This window comes from Sebastes umbrosus, chromosome 13 (assembly GCF_015220745.1).
Source record: "Sebastes umbrosus isolate fSebUmb1 chromosome 13, fSebUmb1.pri, whole genome shotgun sequence".
In the NCBI taxonomy this organism is placed as follows: Eukaryota; Metazoa; Chordata; class Actinopteri; order Perciformes; family Sebastidae; genus Sebastes; species Sebastes umbrosus.
In genome coordinates, this window is record NC_051281.1 from 23,720,820 (window position 1) to 23,743,834 (window position 23,015).

General features: G+C 37.2%; 1 protein-coding gene and 1 long non-coding RNA gene across 4 annotated transcripts in view; one reads left to right on the plus strand and one right to left on the minus strand.

Moving 5' to 3' along the window:
* The window catches only part of plekhm3 (pleckstrin homology domain containing, family M, member 3), a 45,045-nt gene extending 35,741 nt beyond the window's left edge, over positions 1–9,304 (plus strand). Inside the window, exons 6-7 of the mRNA XM_037788869.1 lie at positions 3,050–3,207; positions 8,566–9,304. Of these exons, the coding sequence (XP_037644797.1) occupies positions 3,050–3,207; positions 8,566–8,728 (321 nt within the window). The 3' untranslated portion in view covers positions 8,729–9,304. The remainder of the gene's footprint in view (positions 1–3,049; positions 3,208–8,565) is intronic.
* LOC119499718 lies at positions 4,059–21,233 on the minus strand. Of its 3 annotated transcripts, none has more exons than XR_005209432.1 (6): positions 20,805–21,233; positions 19,757–19,860; positions 18,240–18,340; positions 14,684–14,782; positions 8,540–8,724; positions 4,059–4,473 (listed from the first exon to the last, which is right to left on the minus strand). It is a non-coding gene; the product is annotated as an uncharacterized LOC119499718 (long non-coding RNA). The 3 variants fall into 3 exon arrangements; XR_005209430.1 differs by having other exon boundaries at positions 20,800–21,231; XR_005209431.1 differs by lacking the exon at positions 4,059–4,473 and adding an exon at positions 7,964–8,051 and having other exon boundaries at positions 20,800–21,232.
* Positions 21,234–23,015: the final 1,782 nt, after the last annotated feature.

Consider the following 23,015-nt stretch of genomic DNA (forward strand, 5'->3'; position numbering starts at 1 on the left):
TGTGAATTTAGAGAAGTAAATGTGATAATAATATCACTTTTAAATCTTTGTGGAGTAATTTATAATGTAAGATTGCATCCAGGCTTCATACACGTACAAGTACAAACTCTTTTCACTCTGTTCCTTCCTTCACTCTCCATCCAGCCATCCATCTTTCTGTGCCGCCCTCCATCTTTCCCACCGTCCTCCAGAGTACCAGTCAGCCACCAGAGCCGTGTTGCCAGTCGTTTGATTCTGCCCAGTCCAATTATAGAGGGCCTTAATTACTGAGCCTGTCAGCCTCCATCAGGAGAGCCATTCGTCATGTGGACCGGGCTGGACCGGGCTGAGCAGGGCTGCTTAGGTTTAGTGTGGGGACACTAAATATCTGTCTGTCACTCTCAGTACCTGTCTGTCTGCCTTGGAAACATTTATCGTCTGTACTGGACTGAGCTTGTTCTCACGTACAGAAGAACAATTTAATTAGGGACACTTAGGCTTAAGGCCTAACAAACAACTTTCTAGTAAACAAACCCAACATGCGCCATCCTTTTCTGTCTCTCTCTCTCTCTCTCTCTCTCTCTCTCGACTGCACACACCGACACTAATGTTAAGCACAAAACCTACGCACTGAGCTATTCCTTAAAGGAGTTCGCTAGCTGTATAACACATTTTAGTTTAAAATACATCCTAAAAAAACATAAATCCCTGATGCTTGCAATACACTGGCGGAAACCCTGGCATATTTCTGAATTCTATTTATTTTACCAATTAGTGGCTTGTGTTGTATCCATCCAGCTAATGTCATTTTCAGTGAAAGGAAGCTGCGGTAGATTTTGCTACACAGCAGTTTGAAGACAGTTTTTATTTAAAGTAGCCCTGTGGAGTTTTCTCGTAACCAAACAAAAGTTATGTTCATATTCAGTGTTACCAAAACTCATTGTGTGTATCCTTGAGCTCTAACAAACATGTTGAATGCATTTCCTTACTCAATTGAATGTTAACATCCATGTTGACTAGCTTGCAGTCTTCTTCTTCTTCTCTCGAGAAGAACCACATTGCGGCTGTTGCGTCGCGTGTGTCTTGGCCAAAAAGTTGCACTCGAACACACCGCAAAGACTCCAGCCAACGGCCAAAAAGCCTCCAACACGAGTCGACTAGAGCCGACGGTGCGGGACACACTGCAAAAACTATAGGTGGATTGATTTGCACTTTGGCAACACAAAGTCTTCTTCCTCCCCCCTAAAACAAATTATCACTTTTACTCAAGCAAGTGTAGTGAGTAATAAACATCTGTCCTACCAATGTCAGTTTCACTCAACATGAAAGCTGTCGTTGTGCTTACTAGTGTTTTTTCACAAAGATCAAAGAATTATGTTGAGTTATTTCTGTAAGTCGACTCATAACAACTAGTACGACCTGCATCAATCTTATCCGTACTTTTCTCTATTTCTGTAGCCATTTTTCTGTCACTTATTTTCATGGATGTAGCCGGTGTGTCGGTAGCTAGACATCAAGGAAGATGACAAAGACAAAGCTCTGTGATTGGACGATTGTTCTCCAAACTGGGAAACAGCTATCAATGATGCCATAACACCATACTTATTTGAATCATTGAACAAATCCGATCATGGGCAGTGATTGAGAGGTCTGGACTAATATTGGCATGTTTTATCTTTAACGTTATGTAATTGTTTGCTTGTTTTCTCATGAATGGACTCTTGCAACAACATAAAATGTTGTGGTTGCAGCTCTAATCTGTTTTACTGTAAAGAGTCTAACAGGTCTGGTTAGAGGGTGACTGAAATATATCTTATTTTCAGTGAGATATTTTCTCTAAAACGCCTCATGTTGGTCTGAGACTGATAATTTGACACCAGACTGTACAGCATGGGTTGTTATGGTGAAAGCCTCGGATGTACTGTAAACAGGATCAGTATACCTCTATGTTCCCTCTGTGTGTGGCTCCTTCCTCCTCTCTCCATCACATCCTCCTCTTCTCCTCTCGTCCTCGTCGTGTAACAAACAGCATGAAGGAGGTTATAATTGGGAGGTCCAGAGCTCTGCCAGGTGGAACCACTTGTATCTGAATACAGGCTCTCGCTCTCTCTCAAGATCTCTCTTGTATATTGTATCTCTACCACTCTTTCTCTTACTTTATACTCGGTGTCTCACATACACTCTGTTCTGCATTATGAATATGATACAACCATATCGAGTTTTTATATCTATCTCAGAGTCTGCACAGCTTTTCTTTTCACAAACTGTTTTTTTCCTCTGAGTCATCCACTGTCTATTCAGTACAATACATCTCCAGACCCCCGCCGCCAAAACCCCCGCCTCAGTTCTTAAAGGACCTTGCCAAGCGTTGCCATTAAAAGGCGTTCACCTCATTTACCGTCTTCTTCCTTCCTTCCTTCAGTTTCCTCTCCTTCTGTCTCCAGTCTTTCCTCCAAGCCAAAGAGGAATCCTTCTGTCTTACAGTCATTTTGAAATGAGTTTTTAAATTATTCTATCCCGTAAAAAACATTTTAAACTGATTTCAAATGTTTCTCACCTTTTCCCCCCTCATGTTTCTCATGTTCAGATTGTTTGGCTCACGTTTAAACATTTTCAGTCTTTTCATATCTTCGCTTCAATTCACACTGCCTCAAACAAATCTGTGTTGTGTTATGATCCATTCTGATCTTTTTGTCAAACAGTTACCGGCCTTTTTGACCCTCTCATGCATGTTTTACTACATTTAATCACCTATAGATTGTAGCAGTTGATTGAAACTTACCCTAAAGCAGAAGGAGAATACTTGTGCTGCTATGCTAACTATTCAGAGTTCAGAAATTCCTGCCAAAAAGGAGTAAAAACTGCTGTTACAGGAAGGCTGTTTGTTTTTAGCCTTCAAACTAGATTCCTTGATGGGCCTTTCAGTTTTTGCATCAGTTTGTGTTGAGGTTGCTGACAGCCAGTATGGTACTTTATATACCTCTATTACATTTTTAAGTCTCTGTTGTTGCTGACCATGTTCTTCCTTTCTTCCTCTTCCCCCATTCATCCCTCTCTCCTCAACCTCCAGGTAATTGATGGAAAACTGGCTCCCTTCCTGTCCAAGGTGATCAAGTTTGCCAGCTCCCACGTTTTCAGCTGCAGTTTGTGTCGAGAGAAAGGCTTCATCTGTGAGCTCTGCCAGACCGGACAGGTCATCTACCCCTTCCAGGAGAACGCCACCAAGAGGTACAGATGTAACCTTTCTATACATTTGAACCATTACTTGATCATTGATTATAGATAAACGTATGATTGATTTAGATTTTATTATGCCTCTGCGCTGGTGACAACCGTCCGTCACATTCTCGTGAACGCAATATCTCAGGAACGCCTTGAGGGAGTATCTTCAAGTTTGGCACAAATGTCCACTTTGACTCAAGGAAGAACTGATTAGGAGTTGGTGGTCAATGGTCAAGGTCACTGTGACCTTGAATTCCGTGAATTCTAGTTTGATCTGAAAATACTTCATACTACTACCACCAATCTCAGAATAAATGCTTCCAAAAGGGTTCTATGTGAAATAATTGACCTTTTAAAAGGTGCAGATCACGTTCTTATTGTCACATTCACAACAATTACTGTGAAGCAGTCGTTGGCAATGAAATTCTTAGATTCCAGGATCCCTCCGACAAATGTGTTTTAAAAAAAAAAAAAGCCATGTAAGTAAAATCAAATTAGAATGTAAGACACAAAAAAGTGCAGCAGCTAAAATATAGAAATAAAATCTAATGCTGTGGTAGATATGGTAGGTTTACAGTAATAGTAATGTGTATAAACTATGATGTAAATACTTTGCGCAGTAATGTAGTAAATGTATATACATAATGAGAACAGGTGTGGACAGGTATGCACATAGATATATATATATACTGTAATGAATAAATAAGGACAAATAAATATATATACAAAGATGTAAACAGTATGTAACCAGGTGAGTAAGCAGGTGGACCAAATGCAGTAGAATATGTATGTACAGTACCAATAAGTATAATATGAGTAAGGTAGTAATATAAAGTGTAAACAGATTGAACTTGAAGCAAATTTTTACCTCGCTTTATTTTTGCAAATTTGTCGGTGAGCGTTTTATTCGTCACAAACTAAAAAACTGTACAATCATTAGTTGTAGCTAGCTAGCAATGTAACGTGTGTTTGAGTGACAGCTTTGACTTTGATCTAAAACTTACCAGGAACTCCAGTTCTTTTTTAATTTAAATGTTCTTCTTTTTCCTCTCATGTTCATGAAGTGGAGTCAAACGCCTTATAAGCAACATTTCTTTCCCTCAAATTTAAACATTTTAACTTGAGTGGACTATTCCAAGATTGAATCCATGTGTCGGTCCAAAATTTGCCTCATGTTCAGTCTACCTTGAGAAATCCTGTTCTGCAGAAGCATCTGGAGAGGTTCTTCAGAAGGCGATGAGTTGAAACAAGAACATTGCATTGAGAGTGTACCTAAAAGCAAAGCACCTGTATGAAAAATATTTCTCTAGAGACTGACATGCTGAATGAACTCCTTTTATAATACCCAGTAGTACAGAGCCATAGGGAAACTCGCGGGAGTGAGAGGACATAAAGTGTAGCATTAATGTCACTGCCTGAGCTAGTAGCTAGATTTATTTCTGTTCCAGGCCCTCAGGTTTAGTATGTGTTTCAACATGCTTTGTAACTGAATGTTTGCTCATGTTCTTCTGTCTTTGTAAGGACCAATTTAAATTTGAGACCCAGAGAGTCTTTGTCAACATAATATGCTGACATTTTTATGACTTTCCTCGAAATACTGTACTATGACTTTGTTATGACTTTTTTCGACATACTATAGTATGACTTTTACATTTTTTTTTCGATACGCTATACTGTGACTTTTTTTTCACATACTATACTATGACATTTTTATTTTTATTTTTTCGTCATACTATACTATTTTTTTTTTATTTTGTTAGACATACTATACTTTGACTTTTTTTTAGGCATATTATATTATGACTTGTTTTTTCGACATGCTAAACTGACTTTTAAATTTTTTTCGACAAATTATACTACGCCTTTTTTTATAAATATTATACTATGACTTTTTATATTTTTTATGACATAAATAACTATAACTTGTTTTCGACATACTATACTATGACTTTTTTTCGACATGCTATAATATGACTTTTTTTTTTTAAATACTACACTGACATTTTTACGACATACTATACTATACTATGACATTTAAAAAAAAATTCGATGGTCAAGTCAATTCATGTCAATTTTATTTGTATAGCCCAAAATCACAAATCACAAATTTGCCTCGGAGGGGCTTTACAATCTGTACAGGATACGACACCCTCTATCCTTGACAGTGCAACCCTCACATCGGATAAGGAAAAACTTAACCAAAAAAAAACACTTTTAGCAGGGAGAATGAATAGAAGAAACCTCAGTAAAAGCAACAGAGAAGGGATCCCCCTTCCAGGATGGACAAACGTGCAATAGATGTCGTGTGTACAGAGTAACAACATAATGAAAATACAACATAGACAATCCATGACAAAAATGAATATGTATAATGTGAATATAAGTGAGAAGGTGGATCCAGGAGGATGTCAAGCAGCTTCCAGGCATCGCCAAACAGATAGAGCCAAAGCAACGCGACCCCCTCTTGACGCCGAACAGATAGAGCCAGGGCAACACGACCTCCTCTCCACGCCAACCAGATAGAGCCTTAGCAACACAACCTCCTCTCCACGCCATATAGGTAGAACCAGAGCAGCACGACCTCCTCTCGACGACATACTATACTATGACTTTTTTATTTTTTCGACATACTATAACTTTTTTAAATGTTTTCGACATACTATACTATGACTTTTTTTTGTAAGTCATAGTAAATATGTAAAAAAAAAATTTAAAAGTCATAGTATTGTTTCTTGAAAAAAATTAAAAAGTCTTAGTATGGCATGTCAAAGAAAATTCATAGTATAGTATCTGGAACAGACAAAAAAAAGTCATAGTATAGTATGTTGAAAACATTAAAAAAGTCATAGTATAGTATGTTAAAAAAAAAGTCAGTATAGTATGTCGAAATAATTTAAAAAGTCATATTATAGCATGTAGAAAAAAAGTCATAGTGCAGTATGTCAAAAAGATTTTAAAAAGTCATAGTATAGTAAAAAAAAAGTCACACTTTGAAAGTCGAAAAACATACAAAAAAGTCGTAGTATAGTAAGTGGAAATTTTAAAAAAAAGTCATAGTTTAGTATGTCGAAAAAAATTAAAGTCATAGTATAGTATGTCGAAAAAAAGTCTTAGTATAGTATGTGGAACAGACAAAAAATGTCAAGGTATAGCATGTGGAAAAAATGAAAAAAGTCATATGGTATGTCGGAAAAAAACGTTAAAGAAGTCAAAGTATAGTGTGTCAAAATAATTTTAAAAAAGTCATACTATAGCATATCGGAAACATTTAAAAAAGTCATAGTATAGTATGTAAAAAAAAAAAAGTCAGTATAGTATGTCGAAAAGAAGTCATAGTATAGCATGTCTAAAAAAAAATTTAAAAGTAATTGTATAGTATGTTAAAAAAAGCAAATACGTATGTCGAAAAAAGTAATTGTATAGAGTGTCGAAATTTTTTTAAAAAGTCAGTATAATATGTCGAAAACCTTTTTAAAAGATGTACTATAGTTAATCAAAAAAATAAGTCATAGATAAGTCAAGGATGTCGAAATTTAAAAAAAAAAAAAAAGTTATAGTATAGTTTGTAAAAAAAAAGTCATAGTATGTCGATTAAGTCATAGTACAGCATGTGGAAAATAATCATAGTATATTGAAAAAAATAAAAGGAAATAAAAGGAATTCATACTATAGTATGTCGAAAAGAAGTCATAGTATAGTATGTCGAAAAAGGTCATAAAAAAACAAAGTACAGTATGTCTAAATGGATGCCACTTAAGCAATAAGATTACGTGTACGTGAGCAAGTGCTCTCACTGGGGCTCTGCAGTTTGTTAGTGACACTGGTTGGCATGTGGATGGTTATTTCCGACAAAGACAGTTAACACAGTCCAGAGCCCGATTCCTAGAAGAAACACTGACACTCAGTCTGTACTATCATTTACACACATACACACCTTCCTTGCACAGTTCTGTTTTATGACTTGTGAAGGAAGTGTGAAGTCTTAACTGATAACAGCTGTATTTACTGTTCTTACTGGAACTGAGCGGAGCTGTTGACTTTGTTAATCATACACTGACAGTACGGGTAATTAGCAATAACTGGTTGTAAACAGCCTTCAGTACCATACTTAAGGGATATTATCAGTCTGTCAGATGCGTGCAGACTGTTGAATAAACTTTGCATTAAAACAGTAATTAGTTCATTTGTCCCGTCTTTCACATCATCATTTACTTTTTATCTAGTGACAAATTTTATCAACTTTTTATTTAGTTTTCGTCATGAATCAAAAGGTAGTCAATGAATATTTTTCTTCATACTTTTAGATGACAAAGTTTGAAAGATTCTGCAAAATACGGTACATAACTTATCTTTGAACATGCTTAATTGTAAGTTATTTCAGTATTGTTTTTGTTGTGTAAAAAAAGGGTGTCAACGAATGTATTTCTTTGTTGAATGAATGAAATGAACACTAGTGTAATATGGAATTGTGATCCACTGAAAATGTAATACATTGCATCAAAGTTTTAATTTTCAATCTTACTCTTTGTTTAGTCTTAATCTTGTTTTCGTCATGAAAAAAAAGGTCATCGACAAATATTTTTCTTAAGATAGTTTACGATATGGAATTGTATCACGCCGGAAATGACAAAATAAAATACATTGCGTCAAAGTTTTCGTTGTGAAAAGGTCGTAGGCGAATATATTTCTTCATAGATTTATGTTGACAAAGACTGTAAGTGAGAAGTGTTTAAAACTTCACCCCCAAAATGACCATTTGTATATCAATTACTTTCCTTGTGTTATCTTGAATTCTTGAAAAGAACTTTGTTTTTCTTGCCTGCCTCCACGCTGAACAGAGAATCAAAAAACTGAGAAAAGTCAAACTGAATTAAATGAGGGCCGCATTTAACAACAGCAAAACTATATCAAAACATCCATTTACAAACTCTCACAGTCATGGAGACCTCGTGGAGTAGTTTGTGTTGTGAGAAAAAGGTTAAGGTATATTTTTCTGCATAGTTTACGAAATTAAATTGTAGACACAAATGCACACATTGCATCATAGTTTTCGTTGATGTAATTAACACTGCAAGGGGGGAGTGTTTAATACTTAAAGATAGATTTAGATACCGTATTTTACATGCATGGATATTGTAGGAATAAATTACCGGTATTCTAAAAGTATCATAAAATGTATTTTGGACTTTGCAGAGTCTTTCAATTTCAACATTCTTACATGCAAGTAGTTTTTGTTTCGTTTTTGTCGTGGAAAATAAAAGGTCAACGAAAATGAACACTGGTGTAATATGGAATTGTGACACGTTGTCTTCTCAAAAAAAATATCTCGATTACTGACCTGTGTGTTGATCTTTGTGTTTGCAGGTGTGACGGCTGTGGCGCCGTGTTCCACACGGAGTGTCGACAGAAAGCTCAGCCGTGTCCTCGCTGCGTTCGTCGAGAACTCCACCACAAGAGGCCGTCCTCCTTCTGGTCACCTGACGACGACAGCCCCGGGTGCTTTCATCTGCCCTACCAAGACACCTGAGACGCACAAATGCAGTAACAATTCGGGTGCTGCCAGGCCATGACGCTGGACAAAGTGCCTGTTTTTCGGATTCGTGTGTGACCACAGGACAAATTCTGTGACAAATTTCAGAGCGCCTGATGCGTCGTCAGGTTTGTGTTTATGCGTGTGTACCAGCTAACACACACATCTGAGCTTAGCCCTCTTTGCCCTACTGTTAAGAGCAGGGAGCAAACTAACTGAAGAACTGCTGCACCAGGCTTCACAGGCTGAACTACTTGTATTTTGTAGTCAAACATCACACGTCAAGGTCATTGTCAGCCAGTCTTCATCTCTTTACCACATCACTGCTCTCACTTATTCCAAATCACAGCTGATAAACTGGAGACATTCAAACTAATAGTTGGAACAAGCACAAGTTCAGTGATGAAACCATTAGTCAATGGACAGAAAATTAATTCACAGCTTTAGCTATTAATTAATAATTTATCAAAAAGGCAAAATGTTCTCTGGTTCCAGCCTCTCAAATGTGAAGATTTGATGTTTTTCTTTCGGTTTTTGACTGTTGTTCAAACAAAATAAGGAAGTTTTGGGAACCGATCAGGCTTCTGTCTTTGTTTACAGACTAAATGATTAACTGAGAAAAAAACAAACATTTACCTGTGATGAAAATAATCTTCAGTTGCAGCCCTACTCATGTTAAAGTGATACTCCATCCAAAAGTATTTCAGTATGAAAGAATATCAATAGAAGCTTCTCAAACCACTCCTGCAGCACTTTCCACTATTTCATTGTCCGTCTGCATGCTCACTATGTTCCAAACATACTATTATATTTGCCGTAATATTACTAAGTACAATGGCCATCAATCAATTAAAATATTTAATCGTGATTAATCGCATGATTGTCCATAGTTATCGCGAGTAATCACAAATTAATCAAATTTTTGTATCTGTTAAAATTGTACCTTAAAGGGAGATTTGTCAAGTATTTAACACTCTTATAAACATGGGAGTGGGCAAATATGCTGCTTTATGCAAATGTATTTATATATGTATTTATATATGTATTATTGGAAATCAATTAATAACACAACACAATGACAAATATTGATCCAGAAACCCTCACAGGTACTGCATTTAGCATAACAAATATGCTTAAATCATAACATGGCAAACTGCAGCCCAACAGGCAACAACAGCTGTCAGTGTGTCAGTGTGCTGACTTGACTATGACTTGCCCCAAACTGCATGTGATTATCATAAAGATAAAAAGTTAAAACCCCAATAAAGTTATCATTTACTGGTCATTATTCCAGACACACAAGCTTGACAAAATTTCAGCTGTATTTGGTCATATATTTGGGAAAATATCCGTGTTTGGAACATATGAATCGACAGCGGGAAAGTGGATTATGATGCAGGGACGGTATCATAAGTTTCTGTGGAGGTTTTTATAATTTTCTTTCTAACCGTGACAACTTGTCGCCAATGAAATCCACTGTAACTGACTAAATCCAAGTTTTACGGTGATATTCAAGTCTTAGGAGGAGTATTTGATTACATTTGGGATGTAAATGGAGCCATTAGATTGAGATGTTTTACCCAATAATAGTAATAATAACAATAACAGTTATAAATGATAGCCGTGATTGAAGTATAGAAATCCATCTTCTATCAGATCTCATTCTCCTTCTCCTTAAACGGAGTTATTTAACTAGTAGCTGTGGAATGAAAGATGTTTTGTAACTCACTCATTTTAAATCAATGTTCTTTTGATGTAAAATGTAAACAGACTTAAATTTAAAAAGGGACTCCGTCAGTCTGTCTGTCTGAGCACATTTACTTCCCTCCGTCAGTCTAACTGTAAAATAACCGGGGCAATAATCTACTGTAACTTATTCTTTCATTGTTGCCTTTCCCCCTGCTCTCTTCCTCTGATTCTCATTCCTGTTGGGCTTTATTCATGCAGAATCTATCAACGATCGCAGCTTTAGCTTTTAGTATCTCTATGCAACCTAGATGGCCTTTATAACTCACTGCTGTCATGTATAAAGGTCTGGAGACACTTTACATTTATGTTTTAACACTGCAGCACCAGCTGTGTTCCCATCCTGTTTTATGGCACATTTTACTGTTGGAATAATGTTTAATGTTGGAATAATAAACATTAGGTTTGTAGCCAATAAAGTCAACTTGATGAGTGCCCAAAAACAAAATCAACAAGGAGAAAAACAGAAAATCATTTTCAAGATTTTGCAAAAATTTTGCAAATTTTTGTTTCAGAATCAGTTCATGTTTTTGGTGGATCTAAAACTATTGATGAGGCTAATCATGCAAATTACATTTTTAACAGTTAGTTTTTTTTTCTACAAACAAAATACAGTGTTGCTCCAATCAGAAATTGGAAACTTTTTTGGGGCTTCATAAAGTCATGGATTACAGCTTTAAAGTTGCCAGAATTTATAATAATTTGGATGGAAACGTAGCTGCTATTTCTTCCTGCTACTTGTTTTCTTTTCTGATAAACTGAAGTCTGACTGCAGACAGAATGATTTTATTTTATTTTGTGTTATTTCTTTGTTCATCTGTCTTTATCTTGTTTTTCCAACTTGTTTGAGCCATAAACATGTTAACTCTGAAGGGAATTTATGTAAGTGTGAACAATCTGCTGTAATCAGCAGTGGGTTCATTCGTGAATATGTATTTTTGATATATCAGACTGACAGTTATTCATGTTTATGAAGCATGTAGGATACTGTAGACTAAAAACTAAATAACCCAGTGTAGTTTAAAATATGGCAGGAAAAGTGCACTAATGTGTCAGTCGATTACATTACTTTTGTTTTTATTTAGTTTCTAAGGTCATACAGGTGATATTAAAAATGAAATGTGTGTTATTGTTGACTGATTGTGCCTGTTGCATAAAAACAGATGAAAGGGTTTTAAAGCCTTTGGTTGAAATATAGTATATGTTGACTGTGAATTTTTATTTATTTATTTAATTTGGGTTTTTTTTTGTTTGTTTTTTTAAATCATGCTGTTCATTTGTGTTCTATGGAGGCCAGCAGGTTTCATGGATCATTATTTATTTATTGTGTTTTATTTGTCCACACAGATAAGAGTTCTGCACAGGCCTAAAACGGAGCGCTAACCTGGCTGAACCAGACTGGTTCTGCTAAATTTGAGACCCGAACACCCAAACCCAACCCGCAATCCGAAGCTTTAGTTGAGCTTTATGTCATTCATTACCGACTGGGCATTACATATCTACTCGCAACACATGACACACACACACGGAAGTAGATGACCGAAAAAATAATCAAACCTCAACCTAGCCTAAATTAAAAGCTTTACGCTTATTACGCTTTAAGTATTTCAGATAGCAGTACTCCTATCACAGATTACTAATGCGAGAGTCCAAATTACTGTGATAAAATGTGTCTTTTTTAAGCAATGTTAACTTGTAAAATATATTTAAGGCAAAATCTGAATCTATATAGTTTCAGTTTTACCTCCAAATTGACTGAAGAAAGGTTGCATACCAAACCATAACATACTTTACCAAACTGTGAACTGTGAGGGACAAATAGTTTCTATCGCTACAGAATATTGATGCTTAATCGAGAGCACAAATTACCCCCCCCCCCTGTAGTCTGCCTCTATGTAGTTACAGTAGCTGACTTGTAGACTTGTGCATTTGATCACTTTAAAACTATTATTTATTCATTGGCTTGTTTTATGCAGTATGTTTGTCTGTTCATTCGTACAACTTGGAAGTGTAGTTTGTGTTAAATTGTTTTTTTTTTTACTGTCCTTCCTACAATTTTGCCAATTTTCTTTTCCATCTGGAATCATAAATATGAACAACGTGTTGTGAATGATGTTTACCTGTTAACCTGCTAAGCCTCTGTTATCTTTTCACTGTAGTGACAAAACCCAGTTTAGACAAACCATGAGTATATTTGAACTGTATTTATTTACAGGTTGTCACACGACTGGAAATATTGTTTGTGTTGCAGGCACATTACGATCATCGCAGTATGTTTTACTTGACGTGTTTTGAGAAGAATATGTTATACAGTATTTAAGTAGAATAACTGGACTGAAATGTCTTCTCTCTTTTGCACTTTTTAAGTTATTGGTCTGTTTTTTTATGATTGTTTCTTTTCATTGCAGCCAAACTTCTTATGCAAATACAGGGAGCTGATTTTCAGATTTAATCCTCCTTTCTGGTTTTGTTCAGATTTGTCCGCTAGCCACTGATGCCAATAAAGACAAACTTCTTAATAGTAAAAGTGTTTGAATCCTGTGTGGACAAATGCTCATATTGTTGTCCTGAGGATATTTGGGTTTGACTTCCTTTAACTTCTGCGGCTCTTATATTCCTTCTAAAGAACGTATTGCTTAGAAGTGAAAGTCAATTGTTCGTTCCATTGCAACGTCATTGCCCAGCAGCAGAGCTACGCCTCCGCCATTTTGGACTGAAAGCGACTATCGGACGCCAGTAAAACGTCCACCTACAAAGTGCCGTACAAAAGTAAAACAAAATTATTTCTATTCTATTGTCATTTATTGTCTCTACTGAAATGGCCTATGTTGAACAATACAAACATTATAAATTATAAATATGCATACTATTATAACTATTAACTTACTTTCTTAATTATTAAACTTTTTTGCTTGGCCGCCTCCCAGAGGAGCATAAAGTCAGCGACGGACATAAATGGAAGTTCAATCTCAATCTTTTTCATGTCAAGGACCTCCAGAATTGATAATCGATAAGAGGTTGTGTCCTATGCTTTTGTCCTGCGTGTTACTAAATAGCCTACAACTACATTAAATTCTGTTCATGTCATGCTACTAGCACTACTAGCTACTGGCCGATAGCCGGTTGTTTGGGAACAGAGACGTTAATACATCCACCACGGTACAGGCTTACAGTATACAGCCCATGGGTGTATTATTAGATAATAAAAGTGGTGAATTACAGCCACTATATCCATTATTACAGCCACATACAGCTAGCAGGAAGCTGGCAGAACCGGATACGTCATATGATTGTGATTAGTTCATTATTATTATTAGTTCATTTATGATTTAATTAATAACTATTTAATAGAGGGCTATTTCAGTGTTCGTACTGGGAAGTTGATTTTCCTAAAAAAAAATGTATATTCCGATTTACAGACGTCCCTTTATACATCCATGGCTATGGACTCATTGGTGTTTTCAGTCCAAAATGGCGGCTGTACTACTGTGTTTAATTTAGTTAAATGATCATTAAGCTAGTAGTGTTGGCTTGCATTGGTGAGCTAACAGCGCTAGCTACAAATGGAAGCTGTGTACAGTACTTAATATCGACAACATACTGAGCATATGAATGAACAGAAGTGGATTGTGCAGCAGGAAGGACTTGGAAAAGATTTAAATACTGTTTAAGCATTTAAATTTTTTTGCCATAAAACTGGATTGTTATGAATTCAAGGTGACGATCACAGCAATCCGCAAAAGAACAACACAACACAATCCTCGTCAGCAGATAGAAATCAACTTTAAATCTCAATATAATTGGTCGTGTCTAGAAGGTAACCCACAAATTGCGAAACTCTCACGAGATGGTTGAGGTTAGGCATTGACCTCAAATGGTCATGGTTAGGATAGATCGTCGGGCAGCGAGTGATGCGAGAGTTCTCGCACGTTTTTTGGCAACTTGTGGCTAACCACCTAGACGCGACCTATTTAAGCTTCAACATGGACAGGAAGTCCTTAAAATGCTCCGAAAAATGTAAATGTGAACATCTACAATTCTACGTCAAACTCCATCTGCTGAAGAAGATCTAATGTTAGGGTCAAAAGTTCCAGAACAGCTAATCGGGCATTGCGGTGAGATTGTTTCGTGAATTGGAACAAACCAGACGCGTCATTCCCAGGTAGACAAATCCCTACCATAACTGAAAGAGAGCGAATTACTTACCTCTACATTCATTGCTTCACGTTGCCGTCCACGTCAACCAGCAACACATAACACAACAGCAGGTCTTGTAGAAGCATCCTAGGCTCTCAGTTTACAGATCTGTAACAAAAGGAAAAGTGTGTTAGAATCACAGCATCACTGATGCACAGGTACGTTATAAAGTCCCATGAAACGGTATTATTTCTTCCTTGATATGAAGCATCTCCTGTTGAAACAAGAGATTGGGGCAGATCATTAAACAGTGAGGGATCATTCTTAAAAAGCATGATGGCTGATTAGTTATGCAGAGAAAAGCAGGTACATCTGATGGGACACAGAAAGGATTGTTTAAAAATGTAGGATGACTTTATTCGCTGGACTTGTAGTTCAACTGTAGATCAACATTTCCAGGAAGTTCAGGTGTCCCTTTCATTGTTACTAGTGTTAATTAACACATAACGTAGTCATTTCTTGCATTTTTTTTTTTGTTTCTAAGTAGTTTCAAGCCAAACCATGACTTTTTTTTTTTTTTTTTACAAAGCCTAACCCAGTAGTGTTGTTGCCTAAACCTAACTAAATTATGTTGCATTTTGGTTTTTATTTGTTTCAATGTCGTAGTCATTTTAAGCCAAACCATGATGTTTTTTTTTACTAAACCTAACCAAGTAGTTTTGTTGTGTTTTTGTTTTGTTTCCATTTACAACGTTAATCACGTGTTAAAAACTGATTAAAACTGCGACAGCAATCTGGGAGAAAATACGTTTCCCTCAAAAAGAATTTTGATTATGCAGTTTAGCGGTATGGGAAGGTAATTTAGACTGAAATATCTTTACAACTGTTTAATGGATTTTGATGTAATTCTGTATATACAGTACATTCATTGTCCAATATGATGAATCTTAATGACTGTGGTGATTCTCTAATAGTGCCACCATGAAGCTGACATTTGTGGTGTTGAATGAAGTGTCTCAGCAATTATTACATGGATTGCCATGAATTTTGGTACCCACATTAATGTCGCCCTCAGGATGCATTATAACAACTTTGCTGATCCTCTGACTTTTCTTCTAGCGCCATCATCAGGTCAAACTTTCAATTCGTCCAATACTTTGGTCCATGACTAAACTAATGACATTCCCATCAGCCTCAGCTGGACTTGTGTTTAGTGCTAGTCAGTCAACGTTAGCACACTGACACGTTAAACTAAGATGGTGAACATTTTACCTGCTAAACATCAGCATTTTAGAATTAGCATTTCGCTCAAAGCCTCACAGAGCTGGTAGCATGCCAACCCAGATATTCAAATGGAAATTTTAACATTTCCATTCCACTATAATTTCATAATAACTAGGCTAAACTCCATCTGGTGAAGAAGATCATATGATATAATTTAAAGAAGCTCCAGAACAGCCACTAAAATGGACTTTGTGGTGAGATTGCTTTGACAACTACTGGTTCCAAGGGGTCAAGAATGGACTTCCAAACTAGCTCGAACTTTGCTGAGATGACACACGATAACGTGTCAGCTTGTGGCTGCTTGTCAGGTTATGAGCTCAGCCTCAAACTGAGCTGAGAGGAAAAAAACAGATTCATGTGGATACAAGGTGCATGTAAACCTGCCTGAGTGAATATGCATATTGTCTGAGAGAGCAGGGAGCTGAATCATTCGCCTGTGATGTATGTCGAGCAGCGGGCAAATTGAAGCTGAGTGTCGACCACGCTTAATTGTCATCGCCAATTAGTGCATTGTGGGACGCCCACAATGGATCAACTGTAGCGAGTAGAACGAAGTCCTTTGTGCTTCTCCAATGGCCCGCGGGCCAGTCAAGACTCATTTAGGACCCGAACAACGACGGAGCAGAAATGCCAACGAAAATGAAAACAAAAGACAGTTTAAGGAGAAAAAGAGGACGGAGGAAAGAAAAAGAGAGGAGGAGGGGGAGAGGTGGACAACGGTCACAGGGGAGTGAAGGACTGGGCCTCTGCTCTCCCAACATGAGAGGAGGGTGTATGGCTTTGACACACACACACACGCAGTGCCCCCCCGCCCTGACATTTAGGGAGCTGCTACACAAAAGCTGGCAGGGCCCCAATGTTCCCAGTGACCCGGTTGTTCAGAGGCTCGTTTAGCCACGTCCAAGCTTTCAGCAGGTTTGAGCCGAGCAGATTGTCTGAGTGCTTTTGTCAGTGTTAAAGGGTAGATCCACTGTTTTTTTTCCCAACTCGAATCCTTACTAAAATCTGTTTGCAATTAAGAATAAAACAACTTCCTTCACCAGGCTTTAACGCAGTCCAAACACGGAATCACTGAAGCCAAAATCAGGATAAATTTGTTTTTTTTAAGTTTGCAGGCGGGGTCATACCCAGGACTTTTAAAAAATACTGAGGTCATGAATCCAAATTCACCATGCAGAACCACAGCAACCTAAAACAAGTCTGACTGACTGGCTACCAACCAAACTCTGTACAATTTTTCTGAGTATTTAAGATAAATCATGCAATTCCCATGTTTTATTTATTCATTTAACTGTTCAATTATCTCTATTATAACCTCCTTACATGGTTTCTCTACATTTGCACATATGTAATCATACTTTAATTTATTTAGATTTTGTTTATAAATAGTAAGATATTTAGCCCCAAAAACAAAAATCTGAATCAGCCTTAAAAAATATATGTGTAATTGTATAATATAAGCTCCTCTAAGATTCTGCTCACAGGATAATCCGTCAACAGAAAACTAATCATCACTATTTTGACTTAATTGACTGATTGCTATGTCTGTGCCGGTATATGAAGATGTACAAAATAATGGCAATACACACGGACAAGAATATTTTGTTTTTTGTTTTTCCACTCTTCTTAGTATGGGCTTCATGATTTGAAAGTCAGCTGTATCCTGATTTCTGAAGCCCCAAATCGATGAGAAACAACTAAATCAAAAGTTATTGGTTATGTAAATACACCTGTAGCATGTAGAGGAATATAAAAATGACTGATTGGCCTTTAAATCATTGGACAGAATGCTACCCGATTATGTTCGTAGAAGAACTGAAACCAAACTGAGCTCACTTATCACTGATGTCAATATACTGCAGCTCCACCATTGTTAGAAAAAATTAAACTCAAAACAATAAACTAAAATCCAAATAGGATTGATAACAGGGAATGATTAATGAGCGATTAAATCAATTACAATTAAACATTTGTCACAGTGTTATCAACAGAGAGAAGTGTGTGCGTGTGTGTATGTGTGTGTGTGTGTACACACAGCAGGACTGAGGCTTTGTGCAGACACCTGTATGAGCCGACAGGGAGGAGAAATGAAACCACACAGGAACAGATGTTGTTTCAAAAAGGCTTTGACGGACAACAACTCCACTGACGGTCGTTTAGTTTTTGTGCTGATTAATAATTCAGTGCTTCAAATGTCATTTTACTGTTAAAACAAGTGCATACACACACACAGAGACCAAAACTAATAGAAATGTATGACTAAAATTAGACTAAAACTAATATACATATTCTTCAAAAGACTAAAACTAAATCAAAATCAGGTGTCAAAATTCACACTGACCCCTTGTAGGTGGCTCTGAAACGTTTGGGTCTTGCTCCCTCGGCCTTAGTCCGCTTGGATTCACAGCAGTTACAATGGATTCCAACAGAAACATAGATTTACTGTAAAAACAAATCAAAACATAAACACACGTCTTCATCATAACAGAGTTAAATACACTACTTCCATGCCCCTCGTTAGCTCTTCTAGAAGTTGCACATTTATTGACAAGGAGACAATTGTATTGCAGTGTGATACCATGTCAATTTGAGTTGAGTTTCATGACAACATGGACAAGAAGTCCTTAAAGATCATAGTGATGAATCCAAGAAAGAATTATCACCTGAATCTGCAGCTCCCCTCGGCTTTACAGAGCGTTACGGTGAGTTTCAGCTCATTGCTTATCTGTCCGTTACTGTTTTGGCTCACTGTCACTGCTCTCATAGCGTTGTTTACAGTGAAAAAGCTCTAAAAACCCCATTGTACACTATACCTCTCAGAAGCAAACAGCAGACAGACAAAATTAGCGACTTAGCTGTTGAACAGAGTGGAGCATTTAACGGCTAAAGAGACAGATATTTCCCTCCAGAGATGTTGGAGATTAAAGACAAAGCTAAAAAAGGCCAAAATCGGTTATTTCAGGTCTAAAGTGCTCAGAAAAAAAAAGTTAAAGCAGCAGTAGGCAGTACATTTTTGTCATCATTTGGCAAGAATTCCATAATAACCTTTCAGCATATTGTACTTCAAGTGTTCTGAGAGATAACTAGACTTCTACACCTCCTCATGGCTCTGTTTTCAGGCTTTAAAAAAAATCCAGCCAGTGACAGGAGACTTTGGCCAATCACAGGTCATTTCAGAGAGAGAGCGTTCCTATTGGCTGTGCTCTGGCTGGTGCTTGGTATTTCCTCAACAGATCTCAACATGTCTGCCGGGTCACAAACTCTCATTTTACAGCTAAACAGTACACTACAAGATGATTCTGAAAACATTTGAAGCGGGAAATAGGCATTACAGCAACAGAATATTGATTCATATTAGATTGGAGTTTGCGAGTGATTGACAGCTGCTCAGAGACGGCAAGGCTCCAGCTCGGTCTGTGAAATCTTGCAGATGCCATTAGAAGCACCAGAGGACACAGGAGAACATTTTTTTCAGATTACCTGTCTCATGCACTACTGTCAGGTTATAGTGACCGTTTTATAAAAATAACTTTTTTTAAAATCACATTTGCTCCATTTTAACCCACTGCAGCTTTAATCTGATGATGAAGATCATGTGATATGGTTGAAAGCTCTAGAACAGTGACCAAATGGACCTTGTTTTGTCTAGAGAAGCAGCGGCCTGTAATATCATTTAAATGACTACTAAGTTTTAGCTTCAGCCATCATCAGCTACATGTATTGCTGTAGCAGCAAAGTGTAGCTGAGTTTATTAAATTGAGTAAGAGTGTGTTTCATTGTTCAAGAATTCAACTATTCATTTTACAGCAGAAGGCTGCGTTACTTTTTCTTGCAAAAGTTAAACAGTCTCACTTTTACCTGTTGGTCTGAGACAGGAGGTGTGGAGACTGCGGCCTCTGGTGCAAAAGACCTTGATTTGGCACACTTTTTCACCTTGGCAGAAACGATTAGGGTTCTTCTTCCTATAGATGATACAAGGGATGCAATAAAAATGTTACTTGACCATCCGTATGCTGGAGTTTTGTAAAACATATGAATCAGCACATTAAGCTGAAAACATTTAACTGACCCGTTGTGTCCTGTCCTTGATGAAAATGCTAATAAAGACCACAACACCTCTACTTGCGGAAACTTACAGCTTTAAATGTTAACGTACCCTCATTCACTATATATCACAGTTATGTCACTTTACTGTATGTTCTAATGTGTTTTTCTTCCCTTCCAGGCAGCTGTTGGTTTCCATTCATTTCACCATCACATTAAGATCAACTTGCAGAGACTTAATACAGCCAGACAATACAAATACAGATTGATGTTAAAAAAAAAAAAAGTCTGAGACAACAGTAACGAAACAGTCGTGATGTTTGTTCACTGTGACGGATCACACTCACTCAAACAAGCTCCAAGTCTCTGCATGTTGATTTTCATGCAGCGCTGACATGAAAGAGGCTGCCACACAATCTACTGTAGGTTTTGGACCAAAAAAAATGTTCTGTAGTAAAGTTTGCATCATTTGTAAGTAAATAGTCTAAAGGTGTGTGCAGACTGAACACAAAGAGAGGTTTAGAGGCAGAAACATTACAATCAAATCAAAGTCACACATGGACACTGATTTGTATGTGTCCTCTCTGTCAACTACAAAATAAAAGCGTAAGAAAATAGATGCTGGATTTGCTCACGGAAGTGGTACTATAGCCAAAAAGCCATGAGAGTTAAAAATGATTCAAAAATTGCAAAAACCCAAAGCTGATTGATGACAAAGAGAAAAAAAGAGTCGGCTGATAGCTACAGTTGTAAAAATGGTGAATTGCCTACAAAATACACTCTGAAGTAGACTGAAGACTACAAATATGAAACTGAAAAAAATCTGGAGGTATGGAGTTAGAAAGAAGTGAGCTTACCAGACCTCTGTATTCAGCTCCTCATCCCTGCTCAGGCCACATTGCTCGTCTACCACAGCTGTCTGTGGTTGAGTTGCATTATGGGTAATGTAGGCAGACAGGGAGAATGCGTGAGTAAAAGAAAAAACAATATCTCTGGTTCTGCTGCATCGATTTTGATTTTTTTGAAAAAAAGTTGATAGTGAATCCGAAGGAGTGCAATTCTCTCTTTCAAATCAGGGTTTCTCAACCTTTTCTGGCCCATTTTGAGCTCCTACAATTCTTTAAGTGACTCCAACAAGTTGTCAAGGTTTACATGAATTTGATCACATGAAACTGTAGTTCAATTTTTAGTACAGTAAGAATTCACATTGAAAATCAGCATCAGCTGAGCCAACATGGAGTGCTAATGCCACGGTTGAGAAACTCCTGGTAGCTCCTTTAAAACATCTGACGTGATGACAAGGGCTCCAGAAACGTTTATTCTGCATTTCTGTCCTCAATCATTTTTAAATATATCTCAATCTTTGATAAAAATGAACAAAGTAGGTTGATGATTAATAAAATGAGTTTTTACTTGTTGCCCAGCAGCGTACTGTATGTGTGCTTTTGTACTTCCATCTTTGTGTGGACCAGATTGAGTTTTAGACTTTTGTAGTGAGGACAGGTTTGAGTAGTTTGTTTCTGGTGTTCTGGTCTTCTTCGAATGTCTGTTTGAGGGTCTGGGTTAAAACTAGTAGGTTATGGTAACAGGCGAGGTTATTCATTATGTCAATGAGGGTCCTCACTAGTATAGAAATACAGATTTGTGTGTGTGTGTGTGTGTGTGTGTGTGTGTGTACCTTGTAGTTACCTGATCGCTAGTGATGCAGGTCTCCGTGTGTTCTCACTTACAGCTGGGAAAATCACCACAAGTAATCACACATATATATGTGTATGTGTGTGTGTGTGTGTGTGTGTGTGTAAACATGAGAGATTGATGCCGTCCAGGCTTTACGCATGAACTCCTCGATGTTTGCTTTCATTTGTCAAAGTAACCTGAGTGAAGGTAAATCAGACTGAGAAAGACTTTTCTCGGCTGATATGTTGAGCACAAACACACACGCACACACATGCACACACACACACAGACACACAGCAACATACACAAACACACCCTTTGAGACCTTTGTCCCCCAGAGAACGTTGTGACCTTTGTCCGATGTGGGATATGGCGGTGTGTGGAAAGCAGAGTCATACGATCAGTTATTGAGCACCACAGATTTTTCCAATTATTTTGATGTAGTTATATTTAGACATCAATGCATTCAATGCTGGCAGCGTTTACTCACTTAGTCTCCACACACATACACACACTCACACATGTGGTGAACAGGACCGGAAATTGAACCTCTACATTCTTTTTTGGTACCGACTGAAATGTGTCTGTGGCTCCAACTACTAAACGTTTGCCTATTTTAGGCTGTATTTTATTTACCGAAGTTCTTTTGCAGCTGCTTGTGTTTAGACGTTCCACATGGAAATGGAAATATCCACAACATCCATGTTTTTTTTGTAGAAAAAAAGTAAAGGGGTAAAAAAAAAAAAAAAAGGTATTGTTTTGGTATTGCTGGTGAAACTTTGGTATTGGCACTAAGTATCAAAAATGTTTAACTGATACCTCAGATATGAAATACTGTTTGATTGTGTGAAATTGTCTCTATGAAGAGTGTCAGCACATCATTTTCACTGAAAACTAATGACAATTTAAATACGCTTTTATATAAACGTGTTCTTTCTTTGAAGGTTTAAACATTTAAGCAGCAGTGGGTAGAATTGGCGCAAATATGATTAAAAAAAGGTTATTTTTATAACTGACAGTAGTACATGAGACAGGTAATCTGAAAAAAGTCATGTGCCTCTGTGTCCTCCGGTGCTCCTAATGGCATCTATAAGATTTCACAGACCGGAGGAAAACAACCAATCAGAGCCGAGCTGGAGCCTGCCGTCTATGAGCCGGCTGTCAATCACTCGCGAACTCCGATTAAACGGTCAAACTAGGCAGCGCTGATCAAATATGAATCAATATTCTGTAACTGTAATGTCTATTTCTCACAAAAAAATATTTTCAAAAACATCTTGTAGTGTACTGTTTAGCTGTAAAATGAGAAAGTTTGTGACCTGACAGCCATGTTGAGATCAGTTGAGGAAATACAAAGCACTGCCCAAAGGCCGGAGCAAACTTTCTAATTTTACAG